Source organism: Meleagris gallopavo, chromosome 17 (assembly GCF_905368555.1).
Source record: "Meleagris gallopavo chromosome 17, MGAL_WU_HG_1.1, whole genome shotgun sequence".
Classification (NCBI taxonomy): Eukaryota; Metazoa; Chordata; class Aves; order Galliformes; family Phasianidae; genus Meleagris; species Meleagris gallopavo.
This window is the reverse complement of record NC_139420.1, coordinates 492,841-513,777: the sequence shown is the minus strand read 5'-3', so window position 1 is coordinate 513,777 and position 20,937 is coordinate 492,841. Positions and strand designations below refer to the sequence as shown.

The window sequence follows — 20,937 nt, the reverse complement described above, 5'->3', positions numbered from 1 at the left end:
TTTGTCTGGTGCTTGAAGATGGATAGAAATGTAGAATCTCCTGCATTCCTACAGGAAACCCCATATCTCTCAAAGTTCTTCTAGGCTTTGATGAAACACTGTTGCTCGTTCTGCTTCCCAGAGATAGGGAACAGGCAATTCCAGACTGATCTGGTAGAGCTGAAGAATTGATTTTTGCTTAGCAAATCCCAAAAATCAAAAATCCCAAAACAAATCCTTAAAGAACCTAGATGACACCAGTAAATACTAGTCAAGGTCAACTGATCTGCTCTACAAAAATTGAATAGTTCTCATTTGAGTTGTAACAATTGGGCTGTAATATAGGCTGAAATGTTAACATCTGCCCCATCAACACTATTACTTCAATACTTCCTACAGCCTGGGAAATGAGCTGCAGCAGGTTTTTCTGCAATTGATTGCAGAGAAACATATTAAATGAGAATGGTTAGAAGGGACATAATTATTATTGCTTGGTCAAACAACTGGTAGGGATAATGCTTCTGTGTCATGAGATGTATATTTAGATGCATTGAATCTCAAATGGCATCCAAGTTTAACTTAGTATAGCTTTAAATCAAAGTTTTATATTCATTTTCATGGGGTCATTGGTTGTTTTGTATTCAGATCTACCAGCAGTGGAGAACTGTGGAAAATGGTATTCCAGAGCAGAAGGTTGGCTATGAGCTCCATTTTGAACATTTGATCTATTGGAGATACTGCTTCTCTGAGACTACTACAAAAGTGCATTTTCACAGGCATTCTTACTAAGAAAACAATTAAAAAAATAGAAACCCAACATTTAGAACCATGAAATGGAAGATGTTTTCAGGAGATCTAAGGTTTGATCTGAAGTACGTTCAAGCATGCCCACAGCACTTCAAACGGAATCTACTCGATACTTATTTTTGTATTTCAAGAAGTACCTTATCTGCTTTCCTCTGATACAGCATCCGGGTCTCTTACTAGACTTCATTTTCCTTTTTCACTAAGATAAATACAATTGCATTTAGGCAAACTGCCTAAAAGGCTGCATACTTCAGATTCCCATAAGTTGTTTCAGATTAGCAAGTGTTATCACTGCCCTGCTGTCCTTACGCCTTCCTTTCCTGAGGAAATGAAAACCAGCACTTCAGAAACCGTAACAGATTATTTAGCTCCAAGCTATTCTTATATTTTGAAAGTTATCTCCCTACTGTATTAAGTTAATCCTACATGCTTCCAGATCATTTCTTTAACAAGCAGACAAGTAAGCAACAAATTGCTACTATCTCTTCTGAAACACGGATTTTCTGATCGTTATCCCATTGCTGTAGGACATTAGGTAGTAGGCCAAACTTACCTTGCACTATTAGTGTTGTTAGCTGCTAAGTTTTCTTTTGTTTTTCTTAGATCAACAAATTAGAGGTACACGGGTGACTTCTATGATGGCTTTAGTAGCATCATGTTTTCAAGTAAGCATCCTCTGCGATCCTAAAGGTTGTTTCCTTCTAGTACTTCTGCCATCTCTCCTCCCGTAAAGACCCCATGGAAGAAAGGACTTGGTGATGACCACCAGTATGACAGGAATATATCCCTAAAAGATAATGCAATATGACCATTGTGCATCAAGCTACTTGAAGGATAAAAATGAAAAAAAAAAAAAAATTGAAGAAACAACAACACTTGAAATCAGTATGCTTTATTAATACTTCAGAAACATCAAATCCTACAGCAAAGAGTTCTTCTCCTCACTTGTTTCCAGTCACTGCTTTGAAGCAATTTCTTGAAATACACAAGTAGATACATGAGGCACTGTGTGAATACAAAAGTGACAATACAAAAAAACCTCAACAATTAAACCTCATGCAATACATAGAAATATATATAAAACGTGGTAATGTAGAATAATACACACAAGCACTATTAGAACAATTCGTATAAACAAACGTACAATATGCACAGCATGATCAATGACAACAGGTTTCTGACCTGTGTGCTGAACCAGTCAGTTTAAATAAAGAGTTTTAAGATACTAGAAACTGGTTAAGCCACAGCTTATAAGATCTGCTGTGCTGCAGCTTTTCTGCTCTGTGTCACAAGTGCAGATTAATACACAAAATAAATAAAGACTACAGCTCTACAACACTTGCTTAACGGCTCCTACTTCAAAGTCACTGGCCATTTCACTTTCATTCAAGGTTCATTAGCCAACGCAGTGGCAAGAAATGTGCCTAAAGCAACAGTTCTGCTCTTGGACTATTTTAATACTGATAAGGACATGTTTTTGTGTCAGCAGTTACAGAAGTCCGATTTCTAAATAAGCGAAGGATCGAAGCTGTAATAGAGCAGATGCTGAGGAGGTACTCTGACAGAGAGGCTGGTTAGCCACGTGCCATGCTGCAGTTACCAGCCTGTCTGCTCAACCAACCAGGGCAGGAAACAGAGAGTACTGAAGCAGTGGAGAAACTCAGAAGCCTCCTCTAAACACAATGCAAAGGGTGAAAACACCAACAGGCTGCAGGAACAGAAACCAGAGACTAGAAAGTCTCTCAAGCCCTGTATCTGGGACAAGAGCTACTCTTACCTGAGAAAAAGCTCAAGTATTCCTAGGAAATAGCATGCAAATAGGAGGATTTCCTTCTTAACCAGCCAGTACTGGGCAATGCCAAAAGTACAAGTTGTTCTAGTCTCATACCTTCCTAGCTGACATGGTACCTTCTATACTCTTGGTGTTGCAGGCCTCCAAAGATCAGACCACATTCACTATAACACAGATGAAATCAGAATTATAAGAAGGCAATCAAATCAATTTAACAGCCAGTGTTGTTTATTGATTAAGCAGCAGTTTTCTGGGAGGGGAACAAGACAGTGGAGGGCAAGGGGAGGGCTGACAGTGGAAGAGGCTATAAGGAGTAGAAGAAAAGGAAAAATGGGAAGAAGGAAGATAGCAGGACTGGCTTTCAGAAGAGGAAGTAAGAAATGCAATATCCTTTTTTGTCAGTGTAAAGTTTTAACCCACAGCAAAATAAACATCTGTCTACTATTACTAAACAGGATGTTCCTTCAAGCACTCTGAAGGTGTGGAAAAAAAGAAAAAAAAGACAGCAGGATTCATCATCCAATGTTTAGTAGAATGTCTTTTAACATTAGAAAGAACAACAGGAGAAAGAGGAGCTGCTGCATCTCATTTCCTGAGAAGGTCCCCTGAAGATCTCTCTAGTTTCAATTTGTCTTTACACATCCAAAAGGAACAATCACCCCTTACATAAAAGGATAAACACCTCCTACTGGGAGCAATGATCACACCTTCAAGGTCCATCTGCCAAAGAGACAAACCCTCCCTGTGCTGAAGGCACTGCCACATAAACGATAATAAATCAGGAAGTGACCCACTAGATCGTGGCTTTTGTGCACGGATACCCAGAAACATTTTATCTCTACTACGTTCATTCCTTGATATATTAATATCTCATGAGGATTAGTAATCAGGCTGATCGTTTAGAATACAATTACTGAATATTCTCTCCATTAGAGCGGTCACAAAGCCCAGATAAATGTAACTTTCTAAGCAGCAGAATGTTCCTTCTCTCTTCAGACCAAAAAGCACGTAAGACATGAAACCCTGACCGAGAGGAGTTTGTTAACAAAATAAAGCAAAATACTACAAAGCAGCCAAATTCATCTGCTTAGGTTTTAAGCCGAGTTTACAGTCCACTGCAAACTCTTCTAGGTTGTTACTGCACTGTTTGCATTCCAAGAAGCTCGAAAACATTTATTTCCCTATTGATTTTCTCCTATTTGACAAAAGCTGTACCTTCTGTGCTGCCAACACAGCTGTCTTTTCTTCATCTTTGTGTCTACCAGCAGCAGCATGCTCTGCTTGGAAAACACACCAAACCACCAACCCCGAGAAACTCGAGGGGAGGGCTCGTGCCTGTTCAGGCTCCAGCCCAGAGGGTCACACAACAAAGGCGTAAGCAATTCTCTGAGGTTTTGGCTTCCTGTTTTATTTGCAGATAGAAGGTCATGACAAGAGTCTATCAGCTTATTTTAAGGTATTTTGAGAAGTGCCTACGACAGATACGTGTTCAGATGTTTCCATTTGATTAGTTTTCAGCTGACGTGGCTGAAATCAGCAGAAATAAGCACCTGCAGAAAGACTCAGCAAACATATTAGAAACAAGCACAACTTTGGCACAAAGCCGTGGGCTCAGCTCTTGGAGCTGGCAGTGCTACGAGGCCGTCCCACAGAAGGGCTGGCTGTTGTGGTGGCTAGATTCAGGGAAGCAGGGAGGACCAGCCTCATGGTTTTGGTGCTGTCAGCTTTAAAGGCTGTGATTAGCTTGGCAGAAAAACAACTGCAGACATGCTATAAACTTGTTTAGAAAGAATACACAAATGGTGTAGATGAGGAAGTTTAGCACTCATTTCAAAGCTTTTCTCCCTCTCCAGCCCTTCCTGAAACGCATTCTGGTTATCAGTTGTCTGCTCCTCAAAAAAGGGAATCAGACCATTACTTCCCAGTGGGATTTTGTCTGACAGCACAGGCCCAATTGTACAAGGGACAGCACGTGAAGCCTCTGCAATCTGCTCTGTTGTAGCTGACATTCACCCCACCTTCTTCTTTAAGAGTTTGCTTGATCCTTCAGTACTATACGAGCAGAAGTATACAGTCTGGTGTGCTACGTATCTGCATCCACAAGAGTCCCAGTAAGCCAAATAAGAAACACTTCACTTGTACAAAGAGCAGAGCTGCAATCTTACTTCAGGCTTCAAGCAGCTCAACTAGCTGACTCTATCAATGGAAGGTATTTGCTGTTCCTTAGAGATACAGTCTCTCATGCAACACTGTGTAGAAATGCATATGTTCCTCAGCCACTTGTTTTGGAAGCACGTTTCTGTTTGTTTTTAAAGATTGCTGGGACAGAAGTTTCACCCCCAAACAGCTGCTTCAAGCTGTCAACAGAGAGCAGGTTTTCCATAGCAGACAGCCAACTTCTCTCCAGAATTCGGAAAGCAAGAGAAGCACTTTTACAAATGTTCAACAACAACCAAAAAGGTCATTTCATTGGCTTTTCATGACAAAAAGCTAATAGCACTGAAAATGCTTTTAAAAACAGCAATATCTCTTCTGACTCTGAATTCAGATAAGTGCCTATTAAAAGCTATTAAAGTCATCACTGTGATTAACAGGATTCAATTGCCAGCTCTGCCCAATTACTCATCCTATGAGAGCTCAGCAGCACATCACTTCGTTAGCACACTTCACGTCCCTACTCATGGCAGCAGCTGCAGTGACCAGCAACTGAATGCACCCAGTGCTCCCTCTTAGCAGTACTTTACATGCAAAGACATCTTAAAAATCAATTTGGTGGCATTAGCTTCCCAGACAGCACCGAGGGGTCAGAGTAAGTCACTCAGGATGCTTTTACTGTGATCCCTTCCTTGACTGAAGCAGAGCTACCACATCTCAGTTTTGCCTTTTTGATGGGTGTGTTTCTAGTTCTTTCAAGCACTAGTACTTCACTCTAAAGAACTGACGTCTGTGGCTTTATATTCCAGCCCACTTCCTTTTTAAAATAGGCATTAATAATACTTAAATGCATTCCTCTCTCTTTTTCACTCCTCCATCACTTACAGGGTGGATTTTACTTAACCTCCCTCTGTTCAAAAAATTTTCCTGCCTTTCTATCTTCTGTATTAGGAAGAAAGAAAAAAGGAAGTAATCTTTAAAATTGTGATCTCATCTGTGTCAGACCAAGGCTTCACTGTCCCAGGTACATTTCTTTGCCAGAGAGGGCAGGGTAGGAAAGAAAAGAAAGGTGGAAGTGTGAATTACCCATAATCAAAAGAGGCATTGTATACCCACTAAGCAGGATGGCTAAAGCTAGTTTTCAATCGAGCACGACATGAGAATTTAAGCACGCTGTGTTTCAAAGATTCTGGCTCCTCTAAGGGGGAACTTTCTAGGGCTGGGTGCTAAAAACGCAGCAGACAGCCAACTGAAATCTAGTAAAACATGAAAACAATTTTTCATTGAACATTTGTCTTGAATGCTTCAGCTAATTTCTACAGCTTCAGAGATGTTGGCAAGACTCAAGTATTGGTTTTGATGCACATTCATCAGCAAACAAAGAGGCAAACTGTCAACTGGATACTGATGGACAAGCATTAATGTACTGCTGTATTGCTGAGGACACTGGTAAGGCCTAGAGAGGTGAGACCATTCCCTCACTCGAATTACATAATATTTTTATAGTGTTGAAACCAAGAGAGTGAAGAAAAATAAAATAAAAAAGCAAATCAAACCCACCACCTGAAATCCAGGAATTTTTGAGGGATGATAAGAGAAGCTGCAGGCATAGCAGATTAGCACTATGAATTAAAAACAAGCAAACAAAACCACACACCACAGCCCTAAAATACCAAACGTAGCAGCACTCCGTATTTTGTCCATTCTGTGGACACTACCTTCTGCTAGAGCATCGCTGGCATCCTCCTAACAGGACTATGCATTACAGCTGCTGGAGGTGATATTAACATCACAAGTGAAAGAATGCATAATTTCTCTCCTGAAGCACAGCTTGAGAATTAGGATTCTGATTACCACAGACAGCTTTCTAAGAGGTGCATTTTACTTAGCCTCCAATAAAACAAACAGGCAAACCAGCTCCAAATCTGACTGGATATTCTCACACAGCTGTAAGTACACATTGGAATACTTTGTAGTATTGTAAATCTTCACCAAGGGATTGAAATGAAAGGATCATTTCTGAGAATTTGACTTGTTCAGCCCCTCCCAGCCCCGTGTTTTGGGAAACTTGACCAATTTCAGAGAGTGAACCATACTGTGAACTTAGCAAAACGTCACACCTCGCTTCACGAATACGACAGCTTCCTCCTCACCTGACAGCTATGAAATCAAACAATTCTGTATTGTTCTTTCTATACTAACAACAAGAACTTTGTTTCCAAGACACCAAGAGGCACTAGTGGTCACCAGAATTTAGCCTGACTCTGAATATCCAGGTTAGAAATCATAGTGATGGGAGATGGCAAATCCAAAGTCATTATATTATGCAAGGCAGAAGGCTTCCTGAACTAAAGTAGGCTCATACAAAAATTAACACCTACCCTACTAGGTTACCCTCACAGAAAGTAGTCACGTATTATAGGTCAGTAAAATGTAGGATGGGAAAGTGGTTACAACCTTGTTAGTGGAAAAGCTGCTGCTGTTGCTCAGCAAAACAACAAAGTAATTGCCTGAGTAGCTACAGGAGATGGCAGCTCACAGAAGATTTCTGTGTTAAACGCTACGATCGTCCCTAATAACCCAACAAAGGCTCCAGTCACTCGAGGCCGGCACTGCCCACACCAGCTGATGGTGCAGAGAAGCACAGACAGAAACAGCTCTACTGTTCTTTGTTCAGCCATCTCAACTCCTCTATCTAAAATCTCCTCCCACAGAGACGCTACTTTTCAACACATGCTGACCCACAGGACTGACATATTGCATCATCACGTGCTTCTGAGTTAGGCACACAATCTTGCTGCCAGACGTAAAGCACTTCTAGTTTAGCTACAGAAATTACTGACACATTTGCCATTGAGCCTTCAGATCTGGTTGAGTTCTGCCAGTCAGGCTAGCAAAGCGGGAGCAAACAGGGCCAGGGGCTCCAGTGTGTAATGGACCTAGCAGTTGCAAAACAAAACACACATTCATTAAGGACTCTTTCATTGTTACCTTAGCTTCACATCTCCTTAAGAAGTTATTTAGATCCCCAAAGTCCAAGAAATATGGCTAACTCAATCATCTAGTAACAAAAAACTATTACTAAAATGTTTCTAGTTTATGTTACTACATTTTCTTCTGAAAGTTGTATGTGTATTTCTTTTCAAATGAAAGTCAAGATAATCAGAGTATTACTTCACGATCACGCAGCGAGAGCTTTATGCACGGGGCAGAGGTAAGTCACAGTCAGTTTTGTGAAGCTTATGTCACGTGTTATGCAATTTGGCAACAACAAACGAGATGTTTTCTTGAAACCCAGTTCCCACTAAAATCATTAATAAAAGTGAAAGAGTTAAGTGCATCACACATTAATATTAATGAAATAAAGTCACATTTTAAAAACACTATAAACTGGCTCATCAGAGTATGATGAGAAGCCAGCAATCCTTGTGTGAAATATTTAAGGCACTTGAGGACAGTCAGTTTTTAAAACCAGGTAATAAAGATGCCACTTTAAAATTCTAATTTAAATAAACCATAACAAAATAAAGTAACACTGCAAAGAAAAAACAAGTCTTCCACTCTAAGTTTCAGAAGCTAAAATAAAAATCGCATTTGTTACAGTACACAGAAAAATGGCAGAAACAGAACATACTTAACAGCCAGAGCACACGTGCTTTGTAAAGATCTCTCTCAAATACAGCAGTACGGTTCCTTTCTTTTCAGGCTGCCGGACAGCCAATAAACATTTTTGTTAGAAATAATCCAGTGCAGTTAAATACTGGATTCCGGTTTATTAACCATGGCATCCCAGAAAATAGCCTGGGATGTTGCTTTTTTGCTGTCACTGGAGCACTCGGTTCCATTTTCCCCTCTCCATACACACAAAATTAAATGTCTGCTTGAAGAAAGAGGCAGTATCATTCTCTTAACATCATCTTTGGTACAAAACAAAAGTAACTTACACAGCATAATGGTGTGCTACCAGGCCCGTTCTTACAAACTACGCAGAGTAACAACCTTTTCTTTGATAGTGACAGCTTCTCTACTCCCAATTCCCAAAGTAATATCACAAATAGAACACACAGCACTCTTTTGAAGCATTACTTCAAATTTTCACTTAGAATTCACAAACGGTGGCTCTCACCCACTAGCTTATACACACACTTTTTACCACCTCCAGGGCAGAAGGATACGACAGCACTCCCTGGACACATTTTAGAATTCCACTGCCACAGACAAAAGAGCTGTACGAATCTCCATGCCTCTCCAGTGTTTTTTGAATGGAGGGAAAGAGAAAGAAAAGACAAATGGGAGCTCAGTGAAAGGAGACTTTCCTTTTTGTTAAATGTTTGTCCATTTGTCATTTTTCCTGATGCATTTTGCCTATTGTATTAGAGGCTTACTTCAGTGGAAAGCAGTTCCTTAAGCGAACTTTTAAATCTTCTGGATTAAGCAGATTTTGTCACTGTGTGGCTGCTGCCTCACAGCTGAGGAAATTAAAGGGTGAGCTCCGAGCATCATCCCCAGCCTCAAGGCTCTTAGTGTCTCTGAGACAGTCTGCCAAGATGTCCTGTGGATCCCTCAAGAACACCACTAAAACAGTAATGTTGTCATTGGATCCATTTTCCTTCGCAGCAGCCACCAGTCTTTCTGCTGCTTTGAGACCCACTCCTTTGGTTTGCATTAAATGATCTAGGACTAAGTCTACAACCTCATAGGGCTTGACAGCATCAAAGAATCCATCACAGGCTAGAAGCAAGTAATCTTCAGAACCAGTCAGGTCAAACGAATCTCCATCTGCATCACCAGAGATGTAAGGTTTTTGACACACATCACCTAAGACAAATGATCAAAACAAAGGCTTCATTACTTCAAGTATGAACAATTCTTCACCCGCAATTGCTTTTAGTGCCCCGGAGGACAGACAGATCATACTCCAGACATATCCGGTACTGGACTGGAATAGTGAAAAATAGTGAATTCAAGGTAGAATGCAGCAATCTGATTTAAAAGTTGTAGTCAAGAGTGAATCAAAAATACAACAGACATTCAAACACAAAGAAGCCTGGATAAACATTTTTTACTTCTTCCACTTGAACACAAGAAATACTCTTAAGTTTGTTGGAGAACAATGGAGAACACTGTCAGAAACTTTCAAGAAGCCAAGGATTTAAATACTTTGGAATGTCATGTCTAGTACGTAAAACAGAACAGCATACCATGCTCATGGTAAAAGCAATAAGACTAGATAGGTACAAACTATTTAAAAGTTACACAGACATAGTCTAACCTTATGGCAAAGTGGCTCACTATTTGAGCAATGCTGAGCAAAATGCTACGTACAGTTATACAGTCTCAGGTGGCACATTTTAATAAAGTTTGATCTGAATTGTGCTGATGCTTACCAATTGCTCTGGAAACAGCCAAAGTGCCATTAACCCGCCAGCAGTCCATGTAGGTTACACATCCACCCAGAGCCTCAATGCGTGCTCTCTCATCCTGAAAAACAGTAAAATACGTATTTTATACCAAGAGTCTTTTGAAAAAACAGTCTGAATAGGAACTTTAGTTAAGACTATCAGTACCACCAGTACTTTCAAGGTGTCATGGAGTAGAAATTGCCTTTTCATAACACAGCAGTGGACGGAATCATCATTCTCTAAAACCCACCGCGCTACAGAAAGTATGCAGATCATGAAACACTTAACGCTTGGTTCCAAAAGGTTTCAGAGAGATTCTGACAGCACATGCAAAAGGAAACAAATTAAAGACTCAGACTTACTTCTCTCTCTGGTTTGTGAGGTTCCATTAACGTCACAGCATTTCCTTGCTGCACAAGCATTACCTGCGAGTCCCCTAGCCATGCTATGTGTAGCTTGTTCCCTACAATCAATGCAGATACACCTGTTGTACCACTCCGCAGCCTCTACAGAAAAAACAGGTGTGTTAGGTGAATATTCAACAAACCCTGCTAGGTTACATAGCAAAACTACAAACTTAAGTCTAATAAAACTTAAACGCAGTGCAGTAGACCTGTGATCATAATTCAAGTACACTTAAGAAGATACTATATATATATATATATATATATATATATATATTATATATATGTATGTATGTATGTATGTATGTATATGTATATGTATGTATATCAGATGCATAAAGACCTAACAGATATATGTGAAATAAACTATTTATTCCAGTATGCAGATGGCTCATACTGCCTTTTTCATTGTCTTCCCTCTCTGCTATTAGTTCCAAAACCGATCAGTTACTGCTGTAACAAGAGTTCTCATTACAAGCACTATTATAATAAATCATCCTTCCTTTATGTAGGCTTGACAAAAAAAAAAAAAAATTCATCATACCAACTCGATTTAAGGCAGATCAATATCTGAAGAGCCTGTTTTAGGTCATTTTTATAATTACAGAATACACTTTTATCTTACTATCACCTGTTACGTTAAAGGTAGGAAAAATGAGGAAGATGAAATCTCTTTTGAGGAAGGAGTAGGACAATGGAACCTAGAGACTGCCTAATTCAGGGAAAGAGCAATGTTCTCTCAAATAATTGGTTATTTAGAACACTTAATGCTTATTTTTGATCACCCACATGCAAGCACTGTCATTTCGCTTTTCCTCAAAAAAGAAATAATTTGATCAAACATTTTCATGTAGCATTATTTAATAAATAATTCAAAGATACTATACTGACAGAATTTTCTGGATAATACCACGCTGTCCAACAGTTCTTACTGTTATTTGAATACAAGGGAATTAACCTCTACCCACTCACCTCTCTTTTGGCTTTGAAAATAAACATTTCATCAGTCTTCTGGAAAGAGCATTTCAAGGCCTCAGCTGGATTCTTAACAATCTCCCTGTGTAGCCCCACATTTACATGTAAATGGGTTGCTGAATAGTTGGCAGCATCCACTCCACCATGGCCATCAAATATCGCAAAGTAAGCGCGATCGATGTCATCCTTTCCCGGGGAGGAAGAAAAAGGAAGAGATATAAATGTTCAAAAATAAAATAGCTCCTACAGTGGTAACAGCAAGCAATGTTCTTTTCTGGGCTTTCTTCCATATGATGTTGCATAGATAAGGACAATTTAAGCCAGTTAAGCCACGTGCAAAATGAATGAGGTGGGTACTCTGCAGGGGAATTACTTTTCTTTAGTAGATGTTAGTAATTTAACATCCTTGAAAATTCTAGAATTGAAACAGAGTTAGTTATGTAGTTCTACTCCAGCTTTATTTATTGGCATTTGTCCTTGTTTAACTCTTCTATTTTTTTTTAATAATAATTAAAACACATGATTTACCTCAGTCAGAAAAACATCACACCTCCAGCAACGCAGCGACAGATAACTTTCAATACTTCCACAACACTTATGACACAAAACCTAAACTCACAAGATCCTTCTTTATCAGGGCATTAGTTAGGTTAATTAGCCCCTAGCAAACAAGGTAGGTACTTGCTCCAGCACAGACATGATAAATGCCTTACGGCAACAAATCCTTACCATTTCACAAATCACATATCACTAGATCATTGTGTTTATTGCAATGTTGAAAAGCTAATAATCTGCTCTCTCCAGCGTTGTCCAGACTTACTGCTAAGCCAAACAGCTGATTGAACTCCATAAGGATAACATGGCGGTCCTCCATTTTCCGCCGAGTGTTACGGATGGCATGGATGGAAACAAGCAGGAAACGCTTCAGTGGTCTCAGCGGTGGCAACTGCTTCTGCCATTCAAAGCAGACATCCCGAAGTTTGTTAAAGAAGCAGCGCTGCAGCGACTCTCCATCCAGCACTGACAGCACAAAGACAAAACGGTAAGTCGTGCCCCATCATTCCTTCAAGTGCCTTTCCTTACAGCCACATGCACACACTCAGCACTCCCCCTACAAGCCCTGCAAGGCTCCAGAGAATCACATGAAAGAAGGTGGCAATAATGGAAAACAGTGTAACGTTAAGGATAAGGAAGGGCTCTTGTACTTAACAGCTCTCATTCAAAAACAGGTTTATCACAGAAGTGACTACATTAAAAAGCAATCCCAACAGGGATCCAAAAAATCCGTCTGTCAAACCAGACACAAATGATATTATGCAAGTGAAACACACCATGTTTGGTGGTAGAAGTGCATTCCTATTCAAAAAGAAAAATAAAAAACAGAACAAGTAGGCAGAAAACCCATCCAACTGGATAACAGATTGTTCTCTTGGATACAAGCATTGAAATACCATTAGCCAGACATCGGGTTATGTCCTACCAAACCACTTCCAATACAACAACAAGAAAGTCTAAGAATAAACTTTGTTGAGGTCAATAGCTCAACTCATAGCCAAGCAGAGCAGATTCAAATTTTAAGCTGTTGTTTTTATCTTTTTAAACACACGGGGCTGTAAAAGCTGAAGGGACAGAAAAGAACCTGCAACTTTCCTGCTTTGTCATGACAGAGCAGAAAATGTAAAGACCCACTGAGCATAGCGCAAAAAGCTCCAGACAGACACTCAAATCCATTTCTGGATTGGTCCCAAAGATCAATTAATCCAAATTTTCTGTTCATCAGACTGAATGATTTGATTGTGTGTTGGCATTGTGTGAGAAGTTCTTAACTAACTAATTCAGGAAGCACTGCAGACACATTTACTTGTTAATTATTTTTGGAAAGACAAACTCTCTTCCCTTTCCAGAAAACCAACTCTTGCAACGAGTCCAGGGCTCCAGACAGCACATTTGTATCTTGGCCACAAAACCAGCATCGCTACCTTTCTTCCCACAAATACCTGGCAGGGGCAAATAAAGTTCTGTTCAGTGCTGCTCACCAGACAGTCTAACCAGATATTCTGGGAAACATTTCAAAACACTGAAGTCGTCCAACAGACAGCCTCTGAGAAAACCACAGAAGGAGAAAGTATACTTACAGGTGAATCTTTCCTCCTCTCCTTCTCCCTGTTTTTCCACACTTTCCCTCTTAAACTCAGTCAGGTCTGTTCGGAGAACTTCATCGACTGCAGTGTGGATCACTGACGCTGCAAGGAGTGGCGAAACACCTCTGCTGGTAACAAAAGGAAGGGAAAGAAGAGCAGTATTAGTTTAGACAGAACTGCAGCCTCAACTGTTTACGACTGTTGACTTCAACTCAGAGTTAAGAACATGTACTCAGTCAATAATTTCAACTTTATTAGTAAATGAGTAGAATAAATCATGTTTGATATTTATTCATATAAATGTCTAGAAAGATCTTCAGTTCGACAAACACCTTCTCAAGAATGCAAAGAGGAGGAAGCATATCTTCAGTCACAGACAGCATCCCGTTCTCTCGAGCCCTCAGATGGGAATGGCTGCCTTCAGCTCTGGGCTGTGAGCACAAACCTTTTGTTGTGACTCACTACGCAACAGGTCCTGTTTGCAGCTAACTGCCTCGCTGCAGGCAGGACCAGGATCTCCGCGTGGTGCTACACTTCTCCAAAAAGGTTACTTTGGACTCCAATTCCCTTCCCTCCATGAGGAAAGCCACGTTCAGTACTAACCTACAAACTCTTCACACTCACTTTGCTCTGACTGGAAGGTCTCCAGAGAAACCTTTCTCCAAGGAAAAAGGTGCAAAGGGAGATACTGGAAAATAACTCCTATGTTCACTCTACTCCTGTGGTGACACTAACAATTACAGTACATGACATCCATTCCAGACATTTTTTATGAGCACAATGAAAAATAAGTGTGGACATTCATTAAAATAACTTTATCTTTTGTTCATGGGATGTTTGATGCCCACAAAGCAACAAATTGTGCAAAAATGCAAACAAAGCAAATAACACATTAAGGCATCTGCAGCAAATCAAGGACAAGATGTTGTTCCGCCAGAAAACATCGGCTGGCTGGGGAGTAAGAACTGGTGGGAGCAACTGGTCTCTGCAGAGGTTCAACGCAGACAAGAGGCAGAAGAGCTGGGGGAAGACTGTCAGCTTTCAGATCCCTGTGACAACAATCTGAAACTTATTTTGCCATTGTGTTTCTGAAAGACGTGTCACATTCTCACAGCCACATGAGTACCTCCCATGGCAGCAAACAGAAAGCACTGTTAGTCAGCAGGTTGCTAACAGAAGCATGTTTTATAGTACGCAATGATGGCCTACTTTAATGTGTCATTTCAGTACTTCAGATAGATGGCAACAAGTTTGCAGTCGCTGCAGCACTACCTGCAGTCATACCACATCATGGGAAGCCAGAAATTTGGTTTATTAAAAAAGAAAAAATACTAATACGTTTGGAAGAGTCACTTTCTTTCCTACAAGGCCCTGACCTGCTGTACTAGGTCCCAAAGAAGACCCTTAACCAAAAGCCAACGTACTTAATGCCATAATTCACAAGCCCCATAAAAACTCTTCTTACAGGAAGCCTGCAACAAAGAAAAGATTTATAAGTTATTATGTCACATCCTTCAACTTTGTCCAGTTGCCACCCAGTTCATTAGAAGGAAATTCAGAGATTCCTCAATACTGATACATCTCATTGAGCTTTACTTCCTGCATATTTTCTCTTTGCCTATCTCCACAGTTGTGCAAATCTAAAAAAGAAAACGGCTGCTTACTGATAATTTGTTTGCTCTATAGACCCAAGGCAGGCAGGCAGCTGGTTCTCATGGACCAGCACAAGATAACAGTTTAAAAAAAAAAAAATCATGATCCTGCCCATCTCGTCAAACCTCAGTTCTGGACAGAACACATCCCCTAATTATTTTGTAAGCTCTCAATATTAGTGCTACCATGCCTGTAAACCTGTTTTTTAATAAAACTCGGGTAAATGGAGCTCCAGGGCAATGCTATTTTCCATTCAGCTTAGATGTTTACTGGTTCTAATTTCAGCCCCTAAAGCTGAGCTTCAAGAGCTAACAAAATACATAACCAAAGATGCATAAGAACTGCTTCTTCAGTGTAGAGTCCAAGGTCTCACTTGGCAGGAGAATGGCTGGAAGCAGAGGCAGTACCTATGGCAACCACTGCAAAAGCAGAAGCCCACTGCAGTTACAATAACAAACCTCAAAGCTTTTCTGAAAGCAAAGACGACCGTCACTTCTTGTCAAAATCCTTTCAAAGCAGTCCAGGACACCCTGCTGACAGGCTGAACCAAGCACAATTCAGTTCTCGTGAATCAGAAGAAATACTGTAGTTGCTTCCTAAGTGAGAAAATAACCATGTTGGGAGGAAGAGGGAAGTCAGTGGGGTATGTTTCATGGAAGGGAGCAACATCCTCTTAAAAGCCTTAGGAGAAATACGACAATACCATTTCTATGACACATGCAACGCTAATTACTTAGCCTCAGCCCACACAGGCTGGTAGTAAACAGCCTTAGAATTCCTCTGCTACGGGCTATTTCTTTGCCAACAAAAAGGGTGTGTTTTGACCACAATAAAAATTTAGACGAAAATTAATGCATGTTGTAAGAGTGGAGATGAAGCACTGTAGCTTCAATGCCAGCTGCAATCAGAACACCAGTGGCTGGGGCACAGAGTTCATATCCTCCAGCTACTCCACGGTAAAATAAGCCTCGTTTTAAAGACTTGAGAATAGATAAAAGCATTAAGAGTAAAGCCTCAGCTCCAACTACATTTCTTTCAGAGGCCTGCAAACACACACAGGCCTCCTGTCATGCACAAGCTCTGCATGATCCGGCGCAGGGTCTACGAGCCTCATGGGGACACACCAAGCACCCAAGGCTTACGCACAGCCTGCGGGATGTTTTCCCTTTTCCTGAGAGGAATATAATTCACATTCCCCAACATGCTCTACCCCACAGCCATGTCAGGAGATCTCTTTATGACAACAAGAACAAGAGCTCACTAAATGCAGTGGCTATGTCTGAAGACCACTTGCCACTTTTCACAGAAAAAGAGTTACAGATCTTCCCTCAAACATTAAAGTGCTGCCACTCTACAATCCTCTTCTTTCAGCGTATCTATATATTCAGATATATATACACACACAAAAGCTATAGAGGGAGGTAGGTATAGGCTGTGTGATGAAGAGATGTTAAATCTGCCATCAAACGCTTCTAGCTTCAGTCAGCAGCAGTATGGGAAGACTGAGTTTTGCTCTCATTGGTGGCTGTAACACACTGTACGTACACCACAGCTCTGCCACCGAAGCAGAAGTTCGGCACTGCAGACCCAGTGTGTGTTTATAGCACATTACAACTGCATCAGCAAAGCATTTTTAATGCAGATCTGCAAATGCCAGCAGTTCTCTAGAAAGTCTTTGATGCTGTGAAATAACATCAGGTCATAAGATCTCCCGATAAACAATAGTTGCTTGTATTCAGTATTTTCTCCCCACTCTGTGACTTTTGTTTCTCTCCTCCAGATACAGAATCATAGAATGGTTTGGGCTAGAAGGGACCCCAAGGATCATCAAGCTCCAAGCCCCCTGCTGCATGCAGGCCCACCACCCTCCAGATCTGGCACTAGCTCAGGCTGCCCATCCAAGCCAGTCTTGAACACCAGCAGGGACAGAGCATCCACAACCTCTCCATGCAGCCTGTTCCAGCACCTCACCACTTTCTGCGAAGAGCTTCCCCCTGACATCCAATCTAAATCTTCCCTCCTTAAGCTTAAAACCACTCTCCCTTGTCCTGTCGCTATCTACCTGAAGAAAAAAGTTTATTCCTCTCCTTTTTATAATCACCTTTTAAATACTGGAAGGCTGCCGTGAGATCTCCTCGCAGCCTTCTCTTCTCCAGGCTGAACAAGCCCAGCTCCCTCGGCCTGTCTTCATAGTGGAGGTGCTCCAGCCTCTCATCATCGTCGTGGCCCTCCTCTGGACCCCCTCCAACAGCTGTCTTTCCTGTTTTAGAGGCCCCAGTTGCAACAGAGAACAAGCTGGTTTTGACCATCACCCAAAATTCCTAGAGTCTATTTGTTAATAATTTACAAAATTAACTAGTAGGCAGCAAAAGCACTACATGCCTCTTGTGCACTGATCTCATCAAGGTTTCCAACTGTAACACCACGAACCACGAACAAATGAGCACACCGGTGTTCCTGTTCAGGCATTCCTGCTAACCCACACTTGCTTTCACAGCTGAGCACAACTGGTCCCATGAAAAGCAGAAAGTTTGTTGGTAGGCATTCACACAAAGCAAATGGGTCACTGAGATGGTGAACACATTCCTAGCAAAGAGCAGTACCCTGCGTGTCACACTAACATACGCTGTCCAAAACCAAGAGTGAGAAAGTAAGCTTGGAGCGATCCATTAAATGCTGGGTCACTGACAGTGCTCAGAGAGGAGGATAATAAAGGTTGCTTTTAGGAGAGATTGGGTAAATCAGACAAGATAAATCCCTCCCCCAGCTTCATGTGAACATCACATAAAAACGTTAAAATATTAGAATTGCAAAATTAAGGGTTCTAAAAGCAGAGAACTGCTGAAAACAAATACACCAGGGCTATACCTCGGGTGTGAGCATTACAGTGCAAAGCACAAAGACACAGAACAGGATGCTGAGGCAGCTAAGAGATGAAACATGGCGAATGCTCCAGGAAGGGCCACAGCGGAAAGCTGCAGCTCACAGCTGTTATTGCAGTGAAGTCTGCTCAAACAGGAAGCCTGCTGGAAACCCACATTGTTCTTTCGCTGTGTCACAGGATGGTCTTCAGCTTCCACCGAGGCAAAGGAAATGCTTCTGTATTAGTGCTAAGATTACATCTCGTGTTCTGTTTCAGTACAGGACAGTAAAATTTTAGGTTAATTTCTAAATGTTTGGAAATAACGAATGGACTTCTCATTCACATTAGTCCATTTTCACAGATTGTGATAAGGCATGCTCTTAGCCAGAAGAGTATTAATAAAAATTCTGCAACACAAGAGGATTGTTTTGCCTGATTCCTAGGAGTTCTATGTAAGTATTTAATTCTGTACAAGGCAGGCAGCTCCCTCGATTTAAATTATCCAGAGTAGAAGCATCTGCAAAGATTCAGTAGATAAGACACTAAGCCTGGTCAGGAAGCAAAAGCGTTGCCTGTCTCAGAGTGCTAGCTACATTTGCAGAAGATAGTTAAAATAATTCATTTTAATAATTCATAGATTAGGAAAGACATGCAAGAGGGTCAGCTCCAGACACCCAGCTTTTCCATGCAAGCAAAGCGTGCAGCCTTAGGGATACAGGTGTGGTAGGACGGCCCGGCCAAGACCAGCGACGCACTCCACAGTCTTCCAACTGGTGTGGGGCCTGGAGCCATCGTGCTGCAAGGCAAAGGTGGTCTTCTTCTCTGGCCTGACTCCAAAAATTCAAGCCTTCAGCTCAGCCAGTAACTGTGACGTTAAGTTCAGAGTTGCGTAAGAATGCTACCCTTTGGTATTTCTGTTTTCCAAGTTCCTTTTGTGAAGAGGAGCATAAATAAGTCGATCTTCACATTTTTATTCCATTTTGCTACCTCCCCCTTTGCTTACACTTTCCCTGCCAGCTTCAGGAGCCCCACGAAGCAGGCAGCCTGCTCAGCGCTGCAGGGCAGGTATGTGAGCAATGCAGCTCTGACAGGGCAGGCTGCGCTACGTAAACACAACAGCGACAGGTGAGGTGAAAGTATTGCAAAAGCAGCACTCTCCCTGTTCTCGCTTCCTAACGCAGGTGAGTAACTCAGAAACACCGCTGTAACCGTCGCTGCAGCTTGAAGAACGCAGCCTGCATCTCCGCAGCCCCGACTGCTCGCACAGGAGCCGGGCGCAGAAGGCCGGCAGCCCCGCATAGCTCAGCGCACCGGGCGCCGGCCCTGCTTCGTGTAGAGCCATTCGGTCACAGCACAGCCGAGGAACACCGTTCTCCTCTCAAACAAATAAAAGCGTTCAAATAAAAAGTTCGATTTTAACGCGTTTGTCGCCCCCAGGTTTAAGCGGGCCACTCAGCTGAGCGGCAGCAGGGCGCACAGCGGCCACCGCGAGCACCGCGAACCGCCCGCCGCCTCCGGCAGCGACAGAGCGCCCAGCGCTCACAGCCGGCGCGGCCGAACCGAGGCGCAGAGAACGGAGCCGGCTCCCCTTCCGTCCCCTCCCTTCCCCGGCCCCGCTGACCCGGACGCGCCGCCCCTCCAAGGCCGGGAACCGCTCGGCGAGGCCTCGCCCGGCCGAGTCCCGGCGCCGCACCGCCCCGCGGGGTCCGGCCGAGGCCCGGAGGCGGCCGCGCTCCCTCAGGCCCTTTGAGGAGAGGCCCCGCCCGCCCCGCCCCGCCCCGCCCGGCGCTCACCTGCCGCCCAGGAGGTTCCCCGCCAACTCGGCCAGCGCGCCCGGCGCCTCGGCCTCGCTCAGGGCGCCGCTCCACGCCGAGCTCCACGGCAGCGGCTCCCCCGGGCCCAGCGCGGACGGGAAGTCCCTGAGGAAGGAGCCGAGGGGAGCCCCGGCCGCCCCCGCTTCCAGCGCCATGGCGGCGCCGCGCTGACGGCCGCGAGCGCCGAGGGGCTGCGGGGAGCGGAGCGGACGGCGGGGCCCGGACGGCGCCTTTAAGCGGGGCGGGGCGGGGCCGGGCGGCACGTGGCCGGACGGGGCGGGCGCTCCTCCCGCGGGCGGACCGGAGCCCGGCCGGCGGCTCGGTGCGGGCAGGTGGCGGCCCGTCCAACCGACGGAGGGAGCTTCCAGCACGCACGACCTGCAGTACCTTTCTACTTCAGACGCAGCCGTAGGGTTACGCTCCTTTGCAGAAAAGGCTTCTGGCGGTACCCGGTTAGAACGGAACGTTTCCAGCCCGGAACAAGGCAGAAGCACCGGCTGCGGCTCGGTGCGCTGACAGCTGCCGGCTCCTCGCTCTCCCCTCCTCACGCCGCCGTCAGCGCTGCTCGCCATCCCTCCCCCTCCTACCGCCAAGGCCGGCTCGCACCGCCTGCCTCCCGCTTATTCAAAGCACCGCAGAGCTCTGAAAAGAGAGAATAAGCGGTCAATGCTTTTAAATTTTGTAGTTTAAAGTTGAATGATTCAGATACACAGCTGTGGTTACAGGGCGAGGTCACACCTGAGCATCACCAGCCCCAGACAGACACGGCTCCTATCAGACGTCTTTTTCTTCCTTCTACATAACCATCAAATCTAAAATCTGTATGTTGATGCTATGTCCCCTGGCACCAACTTCCCGCAGAGAACCGCTACTCCTCATTTTCCACTAAGATCCACAAACACGACACACGACACATACCAATGCAGTGCTCGCCTTAGCGTAAGAAACAATGA

General features: G+C 43.2%; 1 protein-coding gene across 7 annotated transcripts; it reads right to left on the bottom strand.

The window, feature by feature from the left end:
* Nucleotides 1-1,662: 1,662 nt before the first annotated feature.
* Nucleotides 1,663-20,247, bottom strand: PPM1F (protein phosphatase, Mg2+/Mn2+ dependent 1F). 7 transcript variants are annotated; one of them, XM_085238786.1, is made up of 9 exons: nt 17,409-19,771; nt 15,766-15,903; nt 15,079-15,126; nt 13,649-13,782; nt 12,334-12,533; nt 11,511-11,699; nt 10,497-10,640; nt 10,120-10,213; nt 1,663-9,550 (listed from the first exon to the last, which is right to left on the bottom strand). In XM_085238786.1, exons 3-9 carry the CDS (start codon nt 15,102-15,104, stop codon nt 9,177-9,179), a joined length of 1,161 nt encoding a protein of 386 aa, XP_085094912.1. In that variant the 5' UTR covers nt 15,105-15,126; nt 15,766-15,903; nt 17,409-19,771; the 3' UTR covers nt 1,663-9,176. The 7 variants fall into 7 exon arrangements, with proteins under 7 accessions (XP_085094912.1, XP_085094914.1, XP_085094916.1 ...); XM_085238788.1 differs by having other exon boundaries at nt 13,649-13,779; XM_085238790.1 differs by lacking the exons at nt 15,079-15,126; nt 15,766-15,903; nt 17,409-19,771 and adding an exon at nt 19,964-20,247 and having other exon boundaries at nt 1,663-1,791; nt 9,426-9,550.
* Between the last annotated feature and the right edge of the window lie 690 nt (nt 20,248-20,937).

What these genes read in the sequence shown, in the direction of transcription:
- PPM1F (XM_085238783.1), bottom strand. Translation starts at nt 20,139, where the DNA reads ATGGCGCTGGAAGCGGGGGCGGCCGGGGCTCCCCTCGGCTCCTTCCTC. An exon ending in GGGAACCTCCTGGGCGGCAG is followed by an intron (nt 13,783 to 19,963) that starts GTGAGCGCCGGG and finishes TTTTGTTACCAG; the next exon opens with CAGAGGTGTTTCGCCACTCC. An exon ending in CTCACAAACCAGAGAGAGAA is followed by an intron (nt 10,214 to 10,496) that starts GTAAGTCTGAGT and finishes ACTGTTTTTCAG; the next exon opens with GATGAGAGAGCACGCATTGA.